Raw genomic sequence first — 19,652 nt, 5'->3', positions numbered from 1 at the left:
AGAATGAAATTCAGAGACAGAAAGTAGAATGGTGGTTGCCAAGGGCTGACGGGAGAAGAGGAGAGGGGAGTTTTTATTTGTAGGTTTAGAGTTTCAGTTTTGCAAGATGCAAAAGAATCCTATAGATGGACGGTGGCAATGGTTGCGTGTGAAATGTGCCTACCGCCACTGACCTACACGCTGAAAAATGGTGAAGATGGTACATTTCACAGTATGTGTACTTGACCCTAGTTTTTCAAAATGAAAAAGTAAAGAGAAAGGAACAGCTTGCACACTGAAATTCTCAGCTATGGTATTAGCATTGTATCATCAGAGCCAAAAGCAGCTACAGAACGTAATAGATGTCGTACATTTTTATGCCCAACCACCAATTTTCCTTCTGCTGAAAGAAATATCTCCCTGCTCTGCCACTGACAACTAGTATTTTCTTACAAATCACTAGCTCAGAAAATTCCGTGACTTTCGGCCACCAGTCCACTGGAGATCACTGAGGCAGACAGGGCTAACGGGCAGCATCTTGCAGCGAAGAGAACGTGCCCCCCCCACAGCCGAACAGCTCCTCCAAGTGACTTCAGCTTCTCCCCCCAGAGAAAAAGAGACCCTCTGGAGAGAGGAACAGATTTCTTTTGCAAATGAAATGCATAACTTTTAGCTGTTACTGGAACCATCAACCTGAATATCAGGGAAAAAAATCCATTACGGGTAACATAATCTTTCGTTTCTTCCAAATGAAAATTGACTTTGTCTCCTGAATTTCAACATGAAGATAGCTACTGCATTTTCATGCAATAAGCAGCAGCCAGGATGCAAAGGAACCAGTTTTTCCTCCTTTTCCCCCAATAATTTGCCATTTGTTTGGATTTACAAGAGCTCGCTCACCCATCTACTGCCTTAGGAAATCTTTTTACAAGATACATACTTTTTCCTTCATTTAAACTTGATACTCTGGACCTAAATAACTTTATAGCCAGGACTTAAGAAACTCGGGAAACTGCTTAAATGTTCTAAGAAGTTTTTCTTAAACAGACTTGAGAAAGAGGTTTTTAAAATCAGCTATTTTTTAAACTAATACACCACCTCTCCATTTTCTGATTGTACAGAACAACTAGGGCATTTCATATGGATCTCTCACTCTTTAGAAATTCTGGCTTAGAGTCCTAGACTCCTGGAATATGCACTGTGAGCTATTCTTGGTATTTCCTAGGGTCTACGAGAAACTGAATGCTTTTCCTAGAAAGACAATATAAGCTAAGTGAAACTTCAAACTTTTTTATTTTGGGTTGGAATTGTATCAACTCAGTTTAGAAATGCTGGTATCTCACTGATTATTAAGGTCTTTAATTTTCAAAATGAAACAAATTTTGTTTTGATAAATCTAATGTACCAAATAAATTCTTTCAAAACAGATTTAGCAACCAGTGATAAATAAATGGACATCTCGGGTCTACACTCACAGAATTAAGAACTGAGAGAGAGAAGAGGCAAAAATATTATCTACAGTTTTAGAGACAAAGAACAGAATGAGGAACCATTTTATCCAAGATATCTGATTTATGATCCCTATGGCTGTTCCCTTGGGTACCAGCTGCCTCTGAACACAGATCTGCCTGATGGGAGTCACAGGCACACTCGTTAACAATCACAGCACACACAAAATGACAATCACCAGGACAGAAATACTTGGAAGAAAACAAGCCAAGGCCAGTTACAGTATCTTGGATTTGAGTGACTACATAGTCATATAAGGAACTGTGAATCCAACAAAGAAAACAATCTCCCCAAGACATGTTTTCTGCATATTCACCTGTAAATCTGGAGAGACTAAGGGCCCTGGTAGTCAGGGATCAGCAACGAGACTTGGTATAAATTAATTAAAAAGTTTATTAGCCATAGAAAAAAATTGATTCCTTAAAACCAATTCTTGTTAAGTTCCCTGTAAAACAATAAGCTTACAGTATATTTCCTTCTCACAAACAGAAAATCACTATGCTTTTGGTCCAAGATATGTTGGGTTTCTTTCCTTCTTCTTCAGATGACAGACAGATGGATGTAGCCGAATCTATGAACGAGTGTACTTGCCCCAAATGTGCAACATAAATACAGAAGCGATGAACAGAAGACTCATAACCAATACTGGAACAGGGCCACTGGAAATAAGAAGAGAAGGCAGGCTTACTTTTAGTACTAATACATTATTTTATCTGTAACACTAAAGATTGCCTAGGGAAAAAGCAGGGGGCATACCTGAGATTCATGCAAGAATATCATTTACAACATTTAGTAATATTCCCCCAAATTATTATTATGGATATTTTGAGGGTGTGGAAATGGCATGATGCTTACTTAGAAAGGAAAAATCCTTATCTTTTAGTAAACATACTAAAAGATACATAAATAAAATGATTTGATGTCTTGGAGACACAAGTCTGTAATTTCACGTACTTGATATTTTCCATAATAAAAAGTAGGAAGAAAAATTTCCCAAACTCTCTATGTGCAAATAACCCAATTACCAAACTGTTATTTCAAGTTAATATTTATTTAAAGACAACCTTCATTGTCTAACTAGAATGTATCAGGCATAAAAAGACACATATCACATTCTAAGTTACAAGGTGTTTTCAAATATATAATTCCACTTGATCAACAAAACTCATGACCCAGAACAAATATTAATCTCATTTTATAAATAAGGAAAACTGATGTTCAGAGACTAATTATTACTTGCGTAACAGCACACAGCCAGAATAGGAAGGAAGAGATTTGAGCTCAGGTTTCCTAATTCCATACATAGTGCTCATCTTACTCTTTAAGGTTCCCATCTAGTTCAATTTAGGAGTTTATTATAAGAAGGAAACAGATTCTACCCATCAACGCTTCTCTAATCAAATGAGTTTTTCAAGTTGAGAATTAGTACGTGGGTTTCTTTCATCTCACACAACCTGTGAATGCTGGCTGGTGAAATGAGCCCCCTCCCCACCCCGTTAAGATGTTCTTCACCTCCCAGATACAACTGGGGAGTGGATATTGGAAAAGACCCCAGAAATCTTTATCGTGAAGGCAGTGAGTGGAGTAATCCAGTGGAGCAGTGGAGTAAGAGTCCATCAGTGGCCGATAAACAACACAGAGATCAAAGTCCTTGCTACACTATTCCGTTCTTCCAAAATCTGTACAATTACTGAAATAAACAAATTTAAAAATACATGGGAAGCAATCTTCATCGAGTTACACTTGATCATACCCTCTACTTTGGTGCAATGTTAGAGCAACGCCAGACACAGAGCATAAAGCTGAGAGCGCAGCTCCCAGAGAGCTGGAGTCTGGGACCCAACTCTGTCACTCATGAGCTGTGACCATGGCCCTGTTACTTACCTTCTCCGAGCCTCGTTTTCCTCATCTGTAAAATGGGGATAATCCCAGCACCTCTCGCGTAGGGTTGTTGAGGTGTTAAATAAATTAATACGAACACAATGCAGGCTTACAGTAAGCTCCGGGAAATGCAATTATTATCAGCCTGAAAACAATTCTGAACTCCTAAGAACCAGCAACAAGACCCAAGATGTGAATCTGTGGATATAAATTCCCATCTGCGTCCTTTCATCAAAAATATCGCTCTCCTCCTGAGGATGAAACTGTGGTTTATGACACTTCAAGGAACAGCTTCTATCCTGGGAGGACTCAAGCACTAAGCAGCAGCAAGCAAGCCTGGCGGTTCAACAACACAAAGCCCAGAGCAAGCACAAGCCAGACGCCCACGAAGAGGTTTTACCACCTTCTTGACAAGGGTATACAATTAAGTCCTCTGGATACCATGAAGAGCAAGAGGCTTCAAAATTTCTCTCTGAGATACTCACAAAGATTACCTCGAACAAAGACCAAAAGGTTTTTAATACCAACTCACACATCCCAACCCCAAGAATTATTTGCTAAATACGTTCTCACCTTACAAATCTTTACGACAACAGTAAAAAATCAAGTAAAACCAAATCTCAAGAATTCCAAGGAACTTAGGAAGTCTTCCTCAACTACGTTTGCAATCCAAGTCAAGTTACTAGTCAAGTTAATTAAGCTAATCCAAGTAAATGTAATTTTGTCTTTTTCTAGCAGACAAGCCACGTGGAAAGAGCACGGGACTGCACAGTCAGAAGGTGTATTGCAGCTCCTGCCCTGCTGCTGGGAGTGCAAACTGGTGCAGACGCTCTGGAACACAGTGTGGAGGCTCCTCAAAACATTAAAAATAGAACTACCCTATGACCAGCAATAGCACTACTGGGAATTTATCCAAAGGATGCAGGAGTGCTGATGCATAGGGGCACTTGTACCCCAATGTTTATAGCAGCGCTTTCAACAGTAGCCAAATTATGGAAAAAGCCTAAATGTCCATCAGCGGATGAATGGATAAAGAAGATGTGGTTTATATATCGAATGGAATACTACTTGGCAATGAGAAAGAATGAAATCTGGCCGTTTGCAGCAACGTGGATGGAACTGGGGGGTATTATGCTAAGTGAAATAAGTTAAGGACAGACACCGTATGTTCTCACTCATATGTAGATCTTGAGAAACTTACCAGAAGACGATGGGGAGGGGAAGGGGAAAAAAAAAGTTACAAACAGGGAGGGAGGGAGGCAAAGCATAAGAGACTCTTAAATAGTGAGAACAAACTGAGAGTTTATGGGGGTGGGGGAGAGCGAAAAGCGGGTGATGAGCACTGGGCGTTGTATGGAAGCCAATGTAACAATAAATTATAATAAAAATAAATAAATAAGTAAGTGAGGGGAAAAAAAAAAGATGTAGTTCCAGCTCCTGCTGTCTTTGACTTGTAAGTGCCTCTGTGAGCAAACGAGCGCATCAGTATTCCAGTTCCTCAGCTGCCGGGTGTAAGGGAGGAAACAGCTGTAAGCAGTGGTGTTCTGGAGCCTCACACTCAGAGACCTGCGGATCAGCTCTGGCACACAGTACCAGAAACTGCAAGGTGAGCGAGGCCTAGGGACCCTGGACGCCCACTTCCCATCACCTAATGAGCACTGCCGGACCTACGAACTCAGAAAGTGACATGTTCACCCTCCAGGGTCTACTCACCGCCCGGCAAACGCAAGGAGGCCAAAGAACGTCTGGTAACACAGCCTGACGGAGAAACTCCCATTAGGCTGTAACAGTATCAGCCTGTTCCTCCAGGAGAGCTTTGCAAACTCACCCGACGCCAATTCAAGCGGTCACTCCTATTACTCAGGGTGGGACAAGAACACCAAATGAAGAGCAATTTCACCTCATTAAGCAGCTCTCCCTCCAGCTCTCTCTGTTCCCATTCATTTCTTCTGACACAGCCACGTGAAGATTCTCCCTTGCTGCCACTCAATCCAAGGAGAGATGTTATTCCAGGCCCTAAGCTGACTGACTGATACACAGACAAACCAAACCCAGCCCGCCTGGCACGAATGCAGCTGTTGTGCACTGTAAATCTCATCAAAGCAAACCCCGCTGGTGGCAGAGACAGCGCTGCCGACAGCCGTGCGACACTGGACAGAAATGCAAGGTCGGCTCCCAAGACTTACACCTTGAGCCCAGGGGAGTCTTCAGTGTAGAATCGCCACATGCCCCCTGTGCCTGCTGAGGTCGTGCGACCCGCACTCCTTGTTCCACAGCTAGCATTTTTTCTGGAAAGAAAAGAAATATTACAAACGGCTACTTCTCTGATGCCCTTACACCAGCATTATAACATTTGCGACCACTACGTTGTTAAAGACCAAACAAACAACAAAAAAAACCACACAAAAAAACAAAAACTTCTCTTCCCTTGAACCCCCCAAATTCTTGCTTTTACTCCATTATCAGGATAACCACTAAGGACTGGGTACTGCCATATCCCAAGGAATACAACAACCCCAGTAAGCAGTCACCATTTCTATTTTATAAATGAGGGAAACAGGCTCATAAAAGGTTAAGTAAAGGGCCTAGGACCACACAGCCAGCAAGCAGCCAACCTAGGCAGTGGACCCAGTTCTGACTCGAGCCCATCCACTTGCCCACATAACATGGGTGCCTCATTTGGACAATGCACTTCAGTTTCTCTTCAAACGTGTTTTTGTGAAGTCAAGTAATAAACTTCTGCTTAAAAGCCCTGCATCCATATAATCAGATTTTAAAAGGACTACTTTAAAATGTTTTTAAGTTACTGTACTTGCTACAAAAAAACCCAAAACAATTAAGCTCTTACTGTAATCCAGGTCCTAAAATGGAGTATACAGTTTAGAAAAAATTATTTTGTAATCCGTTTTCTCTATTTGGATATACTATCTATAGATCTTGGGCAGAGAGGTAAGATATGAAAACCGCAGACAACATCCAGCCAGAACGTCCCTCACAAGGGGATCAAGGGTTGGCAAACGAGCTGTGTGGTACAGGCAGCCCTAGAACACAGAAGTAGCCAACTAGCACTTTGCCACCAACCAGAGTACACAGGGAAAAGCCAGAAGTGAAAACCCTGCTGCCCCATCTCTTCTCGCTGCCCTTCCAGCCCCGCTCCTAATCCCCTTGCCATGGGGCCTTTACCCCAGACTCTCACCTTGCCATGGCCTTTACCCCAGACTCTAGTGCAGACACATTGATTATAGGCTATACGGTAGCCTGGGGACTTAGAAGTCCATGTGTACGGTTGTTTCGATGAGAAAGCTGATTGTAAATAGCAAACATAATCATGCAGGGATTGGAACAGCCTTTACACACAAGGATATACATCGTTTAAGCTGTGGGGTAGCTACCTGAAATTTTCCTCCTTGTTCATAAAAAGGAACGTGAACTAGTTAGTAAATCTAGTATGGACAGGATAAGTCATCAGTTGAGCCAGGACTAGGACCCACGCACTTTCCACTATTCCCACAACCTCACAACTGCAGTGCTTATTCTCAAAGTCTCCCGGAATTACAGGAGATCCAAAGAAATCAGTCTAGGCTCTTTACAGATTTTTTATATCTACTGGCACATGGGACAATGCAGAGGACTTGATAATCAGGGTACCTGGAAATACCAAATGTACTCAAAACACTACCCATCTCTCCACTGGAAAGCCAGGTAGAAGTTGACAGAGCCCATTTTAATCCCTTAAATTTCTATTAGGGGTCTATTTTACCCTTCCTTTCTGGTCACAGTGTAACTGCCTCCCACTTCCTATGCCCTATGGTTCCTTCAAAAATCCCAAGACTACAGGATGGCTATATTCCTTCATTCATTCATCATTTATTATGCCAGGTCTTATAGTAGGACAGAGATGATGGGCCATTTCTGAAAAAGCGTAACAAAACAGATGAATACAAAAATATAAATGCTACTATAACCACATGAACAAAATGCTTTGGGAGCAAAAGAGAAGACTCATAGCTACTGCTGCTTTCCAAGTCAGGAAAGGCCTCAAGAGGAAATAACCCCTGAACTTGGTCTTGCAGAATAAATAGAAATGGGTGAAGGGGCTGTCTAGTGAGTCCTGTTGGACTAAGCTCACTGCTGCTAGATCATAAAAGAGGAGAAGAGGCAAGTAGGCTGAAAAAAACACCAAAAGCATTGGTATCCACCCCCACCCATTTTCCCTTAAAATTTCAGCAAAAAGAAGTGAGACAGAAACTAAGAAGATGTGTGACAGAATCAGAGGGCAGTACAGATTGGAGTGGAAGTGATCTGGAGACAAGACTTTGGTAGAAAACGCAAACGTCTAGAGGAGAGAAGTTGGGCTAAACTAACAGTGAAAATAAAAAAGAAAAGGACGGATGAGAAGCTTTCTGTGTCCCATTCGGTCTCACAAATGACTAAATAGAGACAGAGCATAAGAAAAATCCAACACCACCCTGAAGTTTTGGCTTTGGGAAACAAGTGTTTAGTAACAGTGCCATATGGAAGTAAATGGAAATATAACTGGGGCAGAAGCTAGGATAAAAGGAGACTGAGTTTTGTTATCAGACAAGTCCTGTTAGACTGAGCGTGATGGGACCTCCAAATAAAAATGAGACGGGAAAGCTCAGGTCCAAAGACCAGTTTAATAACATCAGTTTTCTCAAAGTTGTCTCTGATCCAACTCGTGTGTTAACTTTACTTTTTAACAGCGGTGTCCCAAACTGAACAATTGGAAGAAAACACTGCCTCCCTCTCGAGACACAAAAGACCTACAGCCACGTCGCCTGAGGCTCATTTTGCCCTGGTGATTCATTCCGGGGTCTCCTCCGGACCAGCGAATTCTTGGGCCCCATCTCTCTGACACCACAGCCAGAGGGTCGCGGGAATCCTTACCTCTGCCGGACCGTGGATCCGGCCGCCCGGGCAGCCACCGCTTTGCTGGGAGAGCGCCCTGACGAGCCCACATTAGTACCACTGGGAGTCGGACCAGGCTACAGAGAGAGACGATACGAGAGTGTGAGCGCCGCCGGCACGCCCCCAGACCCCAGGCCCTGGCGGCCAAGACCAGCACCCGCACGGCAGGCTGGGGACAGCGAGGCTGCCACGAGAGGAGGGCAAGGCAGAAAGCAAGAGACGGGGCGCCAGGGAGAGGAGGAGTCAAAGAGGGAAGACCGGGGCCGCCATACCATGCTGGAGACTGGAAGGAGTTGGAGGCAGAAACTGACAGCCAAGGATCGGTGAAGACCTCAAAGGCCCAGCGGCAGGAGAGGCTGGCTCAGACCCCGCCCCCAGGCCCCCGGCAGGGTCCTCGGTGGCTCCAGGGACGCCTGGGTTGTCCCACCACATGCCTGCATAAATTTTGTTACAGGAGACTTGATCAGTCGCTGCATGGGAAATGCAGACCTTCCGCCTGCTTCCTTTGGATCGCAGCGCCCTCCATAGAGTCCAATCCCTACCAAAGGGAGGATACAGACACGGTCAGACAAGAAATTCCCTCTGGCAGACACTGGGCGCCCGCAGATTTGCGCTGATGTGGCCTAACCGACGCAGGCGCCGCGAGGCGTGGTCGGCCCCGCAGAGGCCCGCTGGGAGCCGGAGAGGAGCATGCGCGGAAGCCCGCAGGGGCGCGGGGCGCTGGCGCGACGTCCCGGCCATGGCGGAGGAGCGGGGCCGAGACGAAGACCCTGGTCCCAATCCGTCGGTGCTGTTCCTGCACCCGGACCTGGGCGTGGGCGGCGCCGAGCGGCTGGTACTGGACGCGGCGCTGGCGCTGCAGGCGCGCGGATGTAGCGTGAAGGTCTGGACCGCGCACTACGACCCGGGCCACAGTTTCGCGGATAGTCGCGAGCTGCAGGTGCGCTGCGCGGGCGACTGGCTCCCGCGCAGCCTGGGCTGGGGCGGCCGCGGCGCGGCCGTCTGCTCCTACGTGCGCATGATCTTCCTGGCGCTGTACGTGCTGTTTCTCGGCGACGAGGAGTTCGACGTGGTCGTGTGCGACCAGGTGAGGCGGCCGTGAGTTCGGCCACGCCCGACCCCGCCTCGCCTCCTTTTCCCAGTAGGGAGGGCGCACTGCATGGCATCTGCTGAGCTCTCCCGGTCTGCGGTTCGGAAAGATCCGAACTGATCTGGAGAGATGAGAATTGGGAGTGAGACTAGTTCTCGAACTTTACTGTGGACCACATTAAAGTTGCACGTTGTCACAGGGCCCCCTTCTCAGAAGCTTTCATCCTGGAGCCCTGAAGTGGGGCCCAGAAAGCTGCATTTTCGCTGGATCATTGGCGATTCTGAAGTAGATGGGCCTTGGGGCTTGCTTTAAGAAGCAGAAGCATTAGAAGTCAGCCTTCAGTCACCTTTCACTTCTGAGTAACTTGCACGTCTTCTCTCTTTGCATTATTTCTGTTGACACTTCCAGGCCACATGCATCCCACTGCCTGTAGCTTTTGAGGCCAAGCCACCCCATTCGTCCTCAGTGTAGTGTTAAAAACACCAAGCTAAGCATGTCATGCCCCTGTTAAAACTTTAACATGGCTCCCTGTTAGGCTTGGGAGAAGTCAGAGTTCTTTATACATAATGTCTACTTGGATCTGGGCTCTAGCTATTTTGGACTCTACGCCTTTTTCTTTTCATCTTTTTTTTTTTTCCCTCAATTTATTTTAGAAAGTAACGTTTATTCAGAACAAAAATTCAAATAGTATAAATGTCCCATCTCAGTTCCACTCCGTAAAAGTAGCCACTGTTAGCAGTTTCTCCTGGATTCTTCCAGAAATTGCCTGTGGCTGCTCTAGCATATGTGTCTGTTCTCAGATGCATCTTAATTGTAATAATGAGGATTGTGGCACACCTACTATATGATAACTTAACCTTTTTTTCATCCCAAATTTCTGTTTGAGATCCGTATATATCAATATTAGAGATTCACTTCATGCTTCATAATGGTTGCTGGAAAATCTGCTTTTGTTTGAAAGTACTATAAGTTATACATTATTCTGTTAAAGGACACTCATTGTGACCAGTTTTTTGCAAATAGATCAGTGTTGTAGTGGGCATCCTTGTATCCTTTTTCTTTGTACTTCTGTCCACATGTCCTTTGAGTAAATTCCTAGAAACAAAGTTGGTGTCCAAGAGGGGTTTTTTTTTAATTATTTTTTAAATATTTATTTATTTTTGAGAGAGAGAGACAGAACACGAGCAGGGGATGGGAAGAGAGAGAGGGAGACCCAGAACCTGAAGCGGGCTCCAGGCTCTGAGCTGTCAACACAGAGCCCAACGTGGGGCTTGAACCCACAGACTGTGAGGTCATGACCTGAACCGAAGTTCCAAAGTCGGGTGATTAGACTCAGCCACCCAAGGGCCCCTCCAAGAGTTTATTTTATTTTATTTAAAAAAAATGTTTTAATGTTTATTTATTTTCAAGAGAGAGAATGGGGGAGGGACAGAGAGAGAGAGACAGAATCCCAAGCAGGCTCCAGGGTCTGAGTTGTCAGCACAGAGCCTGACATGGGGCTTGAACCCGTGAACCTCGAGATCATGACCTGAGATGAAGTCAGACACTTAACCGATTGAGCCACCCAGGTACCCCCAAAGAGTTTATTTTAAATATCAATAGCTATTGACAAATTAAGCTTTCAAAGAGGTCGTGTCACTTTGCTCTCCCACAGTGTTATTCCTTTTATTCCATGTTCTTCCTGTTCATGTTATTCCTGTTATTCCATGCTCTTGTGCACATTGGGTGTTATCAACCATTTTAATCTTTGCCAAACTGATAAGTGGAAAAGGTTTCACATTTGTAATTGTGTGTTACTTTAATTGTTATTCCTGAATTACTTTGGTCATCCTTGCTTGTATAGAAGCTGTTTCTTTTTAAGAAATGTGGACATTTCCAAATATCCTGCATGTGTAACTAGTCATTAAGCATGAGGCAGCTGAGGGGTGCCTGGGTGGCTCAGTCGGTTGAGCATCCGACTTCGGCTCAGGGCATGATCTTGCAGTCTGTGAGTTCGAGCCCTGCGTCGGGCTCTGTGCTGACAGCTCAGAGCCTGGAGCTGTTTCGGATTCTGTGTCTCCCTCTCTCTCTGCCCCTCCCTCGCTCATGCTCTGTCTCTCTCTCTCTCTCTGTCAAAATAAATGAACATTAAAAAAAATTTTTTTAAGTAACTGAAGAGTCATCCCAAGATCATCTGTTTCGTCCTAAAATTTAATTTAAAAAAATAAAAAAAAAAAACCATGAGGCAGCTGAGACTAGTGAATAGGGGAAAAAAAACAGCTTGGAAGTAGGAGACCTGGATTTGGTTCCATATCTGCTACTTTCTAACTAAGAAGCTTTGGATAAATCTCGCAGTATTCTTCAGGTGATAAGTGAGCTAGAGATCAAGTAACTTCTACAGATTACCCAACAGGAAGGTCTCTAGGAATGCCAGCATATAGTTCATGCTTAGTAATGATTATGGTTAACTTTTATTGAGCACATACTGTGTGCTAAATTCTTAAGCATTTTACACGCACCTGTGCGTTTAATAATCACAAAAACCGTACAAGGGTTTTTGGAACTGCAGCTGTCGCCATGTTACAGAAGAGAAAACTGAGGCACAAAGAGAGGTAGATTACTTGCTCGTGGTCACACAGCTGGCAATCTTGAATCCAGAGCCTATACTATAAACTAGTATAGTTCATCTAGTTCCTTAGGAGGAGAAACACTAGATAGAGCTGCTGTGTCCATTGTGGTAGTCACTAGACACATGTGGCTCTTAAGCACTTGAAGTGTGGCTAGTCTGAACTGAGATGTGGTGTAAGTGTAAAATATACATCTGATTTTAAAGGTTTAATGTGGAAAAGTCAAATGTAAAGTGTCTTTTATGATAATTGATTACATTTTGGAATAATAAGAATTTGATATTCTTCAAATTTCACCCTTAAAAAATTTGTAGTATGGTTACTAGATTTTTACTTCTGTCGAACAGTGCTGTTCTAGAGGAAACATTTGGATTTGCAGCTCTAAGTACTTAGCACACAGCCGGCAGGTGTCTGTGAGCCTTCTATACGCCAGCCATTGTAGTGGATGAGAGTCTAGGGGAACATAAGCAGAATCAGACCTTGCCCACGATGAGCCCACAGACTAGCAGGCAGGGTGGATGGGTATGCTTTTGACTGGTTGAAGTTGAGTTGACCAGTCTATATCTGCTGTTGATTTTTGCTTTGGCTAGGTGTCTGCCTGTATCCCAGTGCTCAAGCTGGCCAGACGGCGTAAGAAGATCCTGTTTTATTGTCATTTCCCAGATCTGCTGCTCACCAGGAGAGATTCGTTGCTTAAACGCTTATACAGGGCTCCGATCGACTGGATAGAGGAATATACCACAGGCATGGCAGACTGCATCTTGGTCAACAGCCAGTTTACAGCTGCCATTTTCAAGGAAACATTCAAGTCCCTATCTCACGTAGACCCTGATATCCTCTACCCATCTCTGAATGTCACCAGCTTTGACTCAGCTGTTTCTGAAAAGCTTGATGACCTCATCCCCAAGGGGAAGAAATTCCTGTTCCTCTCCATCAACAGATACGAAAGGAAGAAAAATCTGACTTTGGCGCTGGAAGCCCTCATAAAACTGCGTGGAAGATTGACATCCCAAGATTGGGACAAGGTTCACCTAATCATGGCAGGTGGGTATGACGAAAGAGTCCTGGAGAATGTGGAACACTATCAGGAATTGAAGAAAATGGTCCAGCAGTCCGACCTTGCACAGTATGTGACCTTCCTGCGGTCTTTCTCAGACAAACAGAAAATCTCACTCCTCTGCGGCTGTACCTGCGTGCTTTACACACCAAGCAATGAACACTTTGGCATCGTCCCTTTGGAGGCCATGTACATGCAGTGCCCAGTCATTGCTGTTAATTCGGGTGGGCCCTTGGAGTCCATCGTCCACGGTGTCACAGGGTTTCTGTGTGAGCCTGACCCTGTGCACTTCTCAGAAGCAATGGAAAAGTTCATCCATGAACCTTCCTTAAAAGCCACAATGGGACTGGCCGGGAGAGCCAGGGTGAAGGAAAAGTTTTCCTCTGAAGCTTTTACGGAACAGCTCTACCAGTATGTCGCCAAACTGCTGGTATAATCAGAATTTTTTAAAGGCCTTTATGTTGTATTCATAATTTCATTTTCTGTAGCTTGTAGACTCACTTTTGAAACCAAGAAAGAAACCTAGAATCTATTGCAGACAAGATTAAAAGAAAAATATACTTGAATCTTGAATCTGAGCCACTTTCCTATACACCACACCTTCCCATCTACTTTTTCAGAAAAAGAAGGTATGTTTTATGCTATGATTATTCCACGTCTTACCAGTATTGACTAAGATATAAAAATGATACAGTTCTACATTCAGCAGAGTATTTTAATTATATTTTCTCTGGATTTTTGTTGCTCTGCCTATGAATTTTGAGTCATAGTGTGCCTTATTTGGTTTTGATAGTCTAAGTACGTCATCATTAAAGTCGATTAATTTGGGTTCATAGCATAATGAAAACAGGGTCACCGTAGTTCCCAAAATCAATGCACCTGAGCCCTCACTGTCCTCCGTTAGGAAATTTTTGTTAGTCATACCTTTTGCCTGGATCCATAGCAAGAATGTTCTGTACTTTTTTACAAAGATGATTTATTATATTTTTGCACACTGAGACATTACATTAATAGATGTTTATCATAGGAAAAGAAAATAACATTAGATTTGGACCTCTTGATCTGCGTGGTATTGTTAGGAACGTAGACAACCAGGTCTGAAGTCCAAAACTAGAGTAAACTAGATGTTGAAGTGAGGGGACAGTGTCACTCATGAGTGTGCCTCTTCCGTATGGTTGGCATCTTCATGTCCTCAGAGTCCTCAGCTTTGTTAATGTTGGTGTTTTGTTAAGTGAGCTCCTACCAAGTGTAAGGCACAATTGCTTTGTATCCTTCAAGGCCTGCCTTAGGTGCCATGGCTGTGAGGCTTAACCCTCCTCCCTCCTCCCAGCCTGCACGTGGTGTTTGCCTTCCATGTACCCTAGCCCTTTCGTGGCACTGACCAGTCTTACAGTTCCTTACTTAGCTGTTGGTCTAAGGACAAATAAACATTAAAGCACTTTTCAACGTATCTTTACAGATAAACTTATTTATTTTTTTATTCCCTCCTAACGTGGGGCCTGAACTCACAACCCTAAGATCAAGAGTCCCATGTTCTACCAACTGATCCAGTCAAGCACCCCAAAAGCTTAATTCAATTTTTTTTTAGTTTATTTATTTTGAGAGCGCATGTGCGCATGTGAGCCGTGGAGGGGCAGAGAGAGAGGGAGAGAGAGAATCCCAAGCAGACTCCGCATCGTCAGCACAGAGCCCGACACAGGGCTCAATCCCACAAACCGTGAGATCATGACCTGAGCCGAAGTCTAGAGTCAGACAGACACTCAACTGACTGAGACACCCAGACACCCCAAATTCATTTTTAAAAAAGAGCAGTGATTGCTAGCCAAAGGCTCCACGTTCATCAATTCTCAGAGCACAGACCTGAGAGCCTAACAGCCTGTGTCAGTGACTTTGGGCAAATTACTTAATTTTTGTGCCTCGGCTTCTTCATCAGCTGTAATATTCTATGTTCTTCACAGAGTAGTTATGATAGATTACCATAATATATGTAAAGTACTTAAAACAGTACTTGGCACGTGGGATGGGCTACATAAATGTTAGCTATTTTGTAATGTGGGGATATTGAAAACTGCAGAAGTTCCATGTGGGTTCATGCTGCGCTTTGGGGGTTCTTTACAGAATGAACTTTCAGGTTTTATCACCTTAGTCTGTATCACAGGAATATTTTAATATTTAATATGCAATAAAATGACTGTACCAAAAAAGGAGTTCTCTAAAATGAGAGTGAAATATATGAAGTCTTTTGTGGAATGAAAAGTTGAGTTTGCTTTTCTTTGTCATTGTGAAAGCTTACAGTCCAATAAAGTTGGTCATCCCCGTTTTGTGGGTTTTGTGTTTTGTGCCCTGGTGCACGTGTTCCTCCAAAGAACCACAGGCTTTGCAGAAAGGCCTGGTGGCTCAGACCACTGAGTTTAGGACAGAGTCATGCATGCTCTGATCGATAACTGGTGTTTACCCCTTCAGAGCACTACAACTTTTGCCTATTTGGCCATTTTTACGCAGATCCTAACAAAATGGACTACAGGACTTCACGGGCCTTAAGTTTCATTTCCCTTCCTTGTCTACCCCGGGAGGTGACAATAAGACCAAAGATGGGGGGTGAAGGATGCAGAACTCTGCGTGCCGTGAGCTTCTAGCCCCTGATGGATTCGCTCCTGGCTCCTAGACCTAAGATGGAGCTTTGCCCATAAGACGTATTCACAGCTTCCAAAACTAAGCTGGAGTGAGGGAAAATAGAAGCACGGCACACTGAAGTGAGTTGTCCAGGACCCTATCAATAGTAATTCTTCTAGCAATCACTGTGTGCTGGGCATGACAATACATAGCAGACAACTGATCTATCCTAACGGTTCTGAGGCGTGTGGGTTCTTGCTTTATAGATGAGTGTGGTTAAGCAGCTTGCCTGTGTCACACAGCCCAGAGGGATGAACAGTCTCCAGGCTCTCCGGTTCCACAGTCCAACCACTCTACCATTCCGTTTGCCTTCCCCCTAACCAAACTCATGGTGTGGCCCTTCTTCCGTGAAACCCTCTACAGCACTGCAGGCGGGCCTGTTGAGGTCCTCAGGGTTAGAAAGGTTTTGCCAGTCATTTTCCCTTTTCAGCCTCAGAGCCATCTCGTGAGATGCCTGTGGTTATCCCCCATTTTATCCCCGAGGGAGCTCAGGGAGATGAAAGGCTTGCTCAAGGGCACACAGCTAAAAAGGGAATGAGCCAGGATTCACCACAGCTACCCAATCCATCCAGGCAGGACTGCACATGCCAGGAAATCTTAGCCCGTCCCCCCTCGGTAAATACCGCAAACTTCAGAGTTTGCAAAGGTCTTTCCAGGTTGTCTCATTTGCTCTTCACAGGATGGCTCCAGATAGTTCTTGTAGCTGTGTTGACAGTGGAAAAGCTGCAGCTTGCAGCTAGGAAGCCCTGGAGCTGTAACGAACCCAGCTGTCTGATGCCAGATCGGCAAGGTCCAACAGATGCCTCTCCAGTAAATGCTTCGCCACCTCTACCCTGCCCAGTCCCCAGCCCCACGTGTGCTACCTGGCTCTGCCTCTCCTAACGTAAGGAGAATGAGGCACCTACGCACAAGCTTCACCGACCTGCTGTCTGTTCGCCTCTGTCAGTGGCGCCAACTGCCCTGTGACCGCCTTTCTTTGCGTTTCCAACTCCCACTATCAAATCCACTCAGCTGAATAGGACCCCAGAGATCACCCAGCCTAATTTGTTCTGGCACAGGTGGGAAAACTGAGGCCTCGAAAGCAAAAAGGACCTGCCTGAGGTCACACAGTGTCATCGTAACTCTCCTCTAACTTCTTAATGAAGCCCCTCACATCCCCTCCACTTTTACCAAAAACCTCATCTCCTGCCACTTCCTTTGAACCCCTCAGTTTTTTATCCCTAACCTGAGCCTCTGCAACTCCATCCCCAGCAGCCTGTGAGGATGCCACGATCCAGACACCAGTGCCATGCCTACTAGCTGGGGGATGGGAGCTTTCCAAATGCCAGACTCCCATTTCCAACCTGTCCTCTGATCAAACAGTAACCCTTGGGAGGGAGGAAAGGGAGGGATTTTACCATACTGATTCCTGAGCCAAGGGGCTGCTGGAGCCAGCACTCTGGCCTTGTCAGAAGGATCGGAGGATTGCGTGGGGCTCACAATAAGGGTGAATTGTTGTGACCCAGAGATGTGAACATGAGCAAAACTATCACTAGGCCAGCTACTGATGTCATTTCAGACAAATATAGAAGAGTGTGTGTGTGTGTGTGTGTGTTGGGGGCAGAGGGGTACAGGCGTAGATGGGGCTTACCTTTGTGACCTGCCACTCACCCAAGATGTTGGCAGGCACAATTAGAACAGACTGCTAAAACGATTAAATCGGATTGGCCTTTGTTTTTCTGGATTACTTCTAGAATTCCAGGGTTCCACAACTATTGAGAAGGTGTCTTGATGCCAATAATCCTGAAGTCTACGTTTCCTTATCCATAAAGTGGTATGATCAGAACTGAGTAGCCTGCCCCACAGGGCGGTTGTGGAGAAGGACAGATAAGAGTGAGTTGGAGGGGCTGAATCAGTATGTAAATGAGTGAGCCAGAGGATGTGAAGCTGATTTGTAAATTACAGCGTGTCATGAGCTTGTTAGGGATGAAGGCAGTGTTTCACAGGCTGGACGAATTGCCCTTAAGAGTAGCGTTGGGAGTCTGCCTGTGCCAGGGCAAGTCACACCGTGGGGCAATGGACAGGTGGTTTAAACCACCCCAAAAGGAGTGGTTCCCTGTCAATTTGTGCACTGCTTAACTCAACATTGGGAGGTTTCCCAACAGTCAAGACAGTGTGGTACCAAAGTGAGGACAGACGACGAATAGATCAATCCAACAGAACTGAGTCCTAAAATACATCTGCACATATGCAGTCAATTGATTTTTGCCAAAGGTGCTGAGAAACTCAACAGGGAAAAGATTTGTCTATTCAAGAAATGGTGTGGGACAATTGGATACCTGTATGGGGGAGAAAAAAACCTCAACCTTTACCACACACGATACACAAAAATAAACTTGAAGGGGATTCTAGGCCTAAGTATAAAAGCTAGACTGCAGAACTTAGAAAAGAAAACAGAAGAAAATCTCCATAACCTTGGGGTAGGGAAAGATGTCCTAGATAGGACACAAAAAGCACAAAGCCTAAAGGGAAAGATTGATAAGTCAAGTCTCATCAAAATTAAAAACTGCTGCTCTTCAAAGGACACTGTGTTTTAAAAAAATGAAAAGGCAAGACACAGACTGAGAGAAAATATTCATAGTTAATTTATCTGATAAAGACCTGCAGCCAAGATATGTAAAGAATTCTTAACAACTCAAAAGGACAAATAACCCACATTTTTTAAAGAGCAGAAGATTCGAAAGGCCACTTTGCAGAAAGTATGCACATAGCCCATAAGCACAGGAGAAGATGCTCAACATCATAGGTCATCAAGAAAATGCAAATGTAAACCACAACGAGATGCCAGTACACGCCCATAAAATGAAAGACTCTGAGTAAGAATGTTGACAAGCATATGGAACACCTAGACTCTCACCCATTGCTGGTGGGAATATTAAAAAGTACGCTTTGGAAAGCACTTTTGACAGTTTCTTACAAAGTTAAACATGACACCAGCCGTCCAAAGCAACAATTCCACTTCTAGGTATTTTGCTTAAAATAAGTGAACACATATATCTGAACAAAGACTTATTCAGATATTCATAGCAGTTTAATGTATTAATAGTCAAAAGCTGAAAACAATTCAAGTGCCCATCAATAGGTGAATGATGATAGATCAACAAAATGTGGTTGTATCATACAATGGAACACTTCTCGGCAATAAAAAGGAATGAACTAGCAGTAAACACAATGACACGGATGAATCTCAAAAGCCTGCTGCTGAGTGAAAGAGGCCAGGCACAAAAGAATTCAGACTGTTAGTAGGAAACTTCTGAGAAAAAAATCCAATCTACAGTAACAGAAAGCGGGTCACTATTTTCTTGCAGCCCAGGGTGAGGCCGAGACCAGCTAGGAAAGGGCATAAAGAAACTTTGTGATGATGAAAGTGTTTTATGTAATTATTATGATGCTGGTTATAAAGATGTATGAATTTACCAGAACTAATAAAATACGGGCTTAAAATAAGGGTATGTTATTGTATGGAAATTAAACCTCATAAAGTTGTTTTTTTTTTTTTTTTTTAATTTTTTTTTTTCAACATTTATTTATTTTTTGGGACAGAGAGAGACAGAGCATGAATGGGGGAGGGGCAGAGAGAGAGGGAGACACAGAATCGGAAACAGGCTCCAGGCTCTGAGCCATCAGCCCAGAGCCTGACGCGGGGCTCGAACTCCCGGACCGCGAGATCGTGACCTGGCTGAAGTCGGACGCTTAACCGACTGCGCCACCCAGGCGCCCCAATCTCATAAAGTTGTTTTAAAGCACATGTGCTGCAGTTTCATTTTTATGGGAAATGAAAGATGTTGTAAGTGAATAAATGTGAAAGGACAGGAGCATAGGTAATTATAAAAGTTTCTAATAGAATGTACACCAATGTGATGACTTTGGTTGCCCCCAGGTAAGTGTG

General features: G+C 44.3%; 2 protein-coding genes and 1 long non-coding RNA gene across 3 annotated transcripts in view; 2 read left to right on the top strand and 1 right to left on the bottom strand.

Moving 5' to 3' along the window:
- The window catches only part of LOC123593304, a 536,358-nt gene extending 528,158 nt beyond the window's left edge, over positions 1 to 8,200 (top strand). Inside the window, exon 6 of the long non-coding RNA XR_006710246.1 lies at positions 8,094 to 8,200. This is a non-coding gene — a long non-coding RNA (uncharacterized LOC123593304). The remainder of the gene's footprint in view (positions 1 to 8,093) is intronic.
- SEC61B (SEC61 translocon subunit beta) lies at positions 1,864 to 8,687 on the bottom strand. Its single transcript, XM_045468967.1, has 4 exons — positions 8,571 to 8,687; positions 8,278 to 8,375; positions 5,556 to 5,657; positions 1,864 to 2,147 (listed from the first exon to the last, which is right to left on the bottom strand). The coding sequence occupies exons 1-4, from the start codon at positions 8,571 to 8,573 to the stop codon at positions 2,060 to 2,062; spliced, it is 291 nt and encodes a 96-aa protein (XP_045324923.1). The 5' UTR covers positions 8,574 to 8,687; the 3' UTR covers positions 1,864 to 2,059.
- A 92-nt stretch (positions 8,688 to 8,779) lies between these two features.
- Positions 8,780 to 15,370, top strand: ALG2 (ALG2 alpha-1,3/1,6-mannosyltransferase). Its single transcript, XM_045468966.1, has 2 exons — positions 8,780 to 9,385; positions 12,585 to 15,370. Exons 1-2 carry the CDS (start codon positions 8,780 to 8,782, stop codon positions 13,485 to 13,487), a joined length of 1,509 nt encoding a protein of 502 aa, XP_045324922.1. The 3' UTR covers positions 13,488 to 15,370.
- Positions 15,371 to 19,652: the final 4,282 nt, after the last annotated feature.

This window comes from Leopardus geoffroyi, chromosome D4, assembly GCF_018350155.1.
Source record: "Leopardus geoffroyi isolate Oge1 chromosome D4, O.geoffroyi_Oge1_pat1.0, whole genome shotgun sequence".
Lineage (NCBI taxonomy): Eukaryota > Metazoa > Chordata > Mammalia > Carnivora > Felidae > Leopardus > Leopardus geoffroyi.
Note: the sequence above shows the minus strand (reverse complement) of the source record. Positions and strands in the feature narration are given on the sequence as shown.

What these genes read in the sequence shown, in the direction of transcription:
- ALG2 (XM_045468966.1), top strand. Translation starts at nt 8,780, where the DNA reads ATGCAGACCTTCCGCCTGCTTCCTTTGGATCGCAGCGCCCTCCATAGA. An exon ending in ACGTGGTCGTGTGCGACCAG is followed by an intron (nt 9,386 to 12,584) that starts GTGAGGCGGCCG and finishes TGCTTTGGCTAG; the next exon opens with GTGTCTGCCTGTATCCCAGT.
- SEC61B (XM_045468967.1), bottom strand. An exon ending in GGATCCACGGTCCGGCAGAG is followed by an intron (nt 5,658 to 8,277) that starts GTAAGGATTCCC and finishes TTTTCTTTCCAG; the next exon opens with AAAAAATGCTAGCTGTGGAA. An exon ending in GACTCCCCTGGGCTCAAGGT is followed by an intron (nt 2,148 to 5,555) that starts GTAAGTCTTGGG and finishes TCTTATTTCCAG; the next exon opens with TGGCCCTGTTCCAGTATTGG.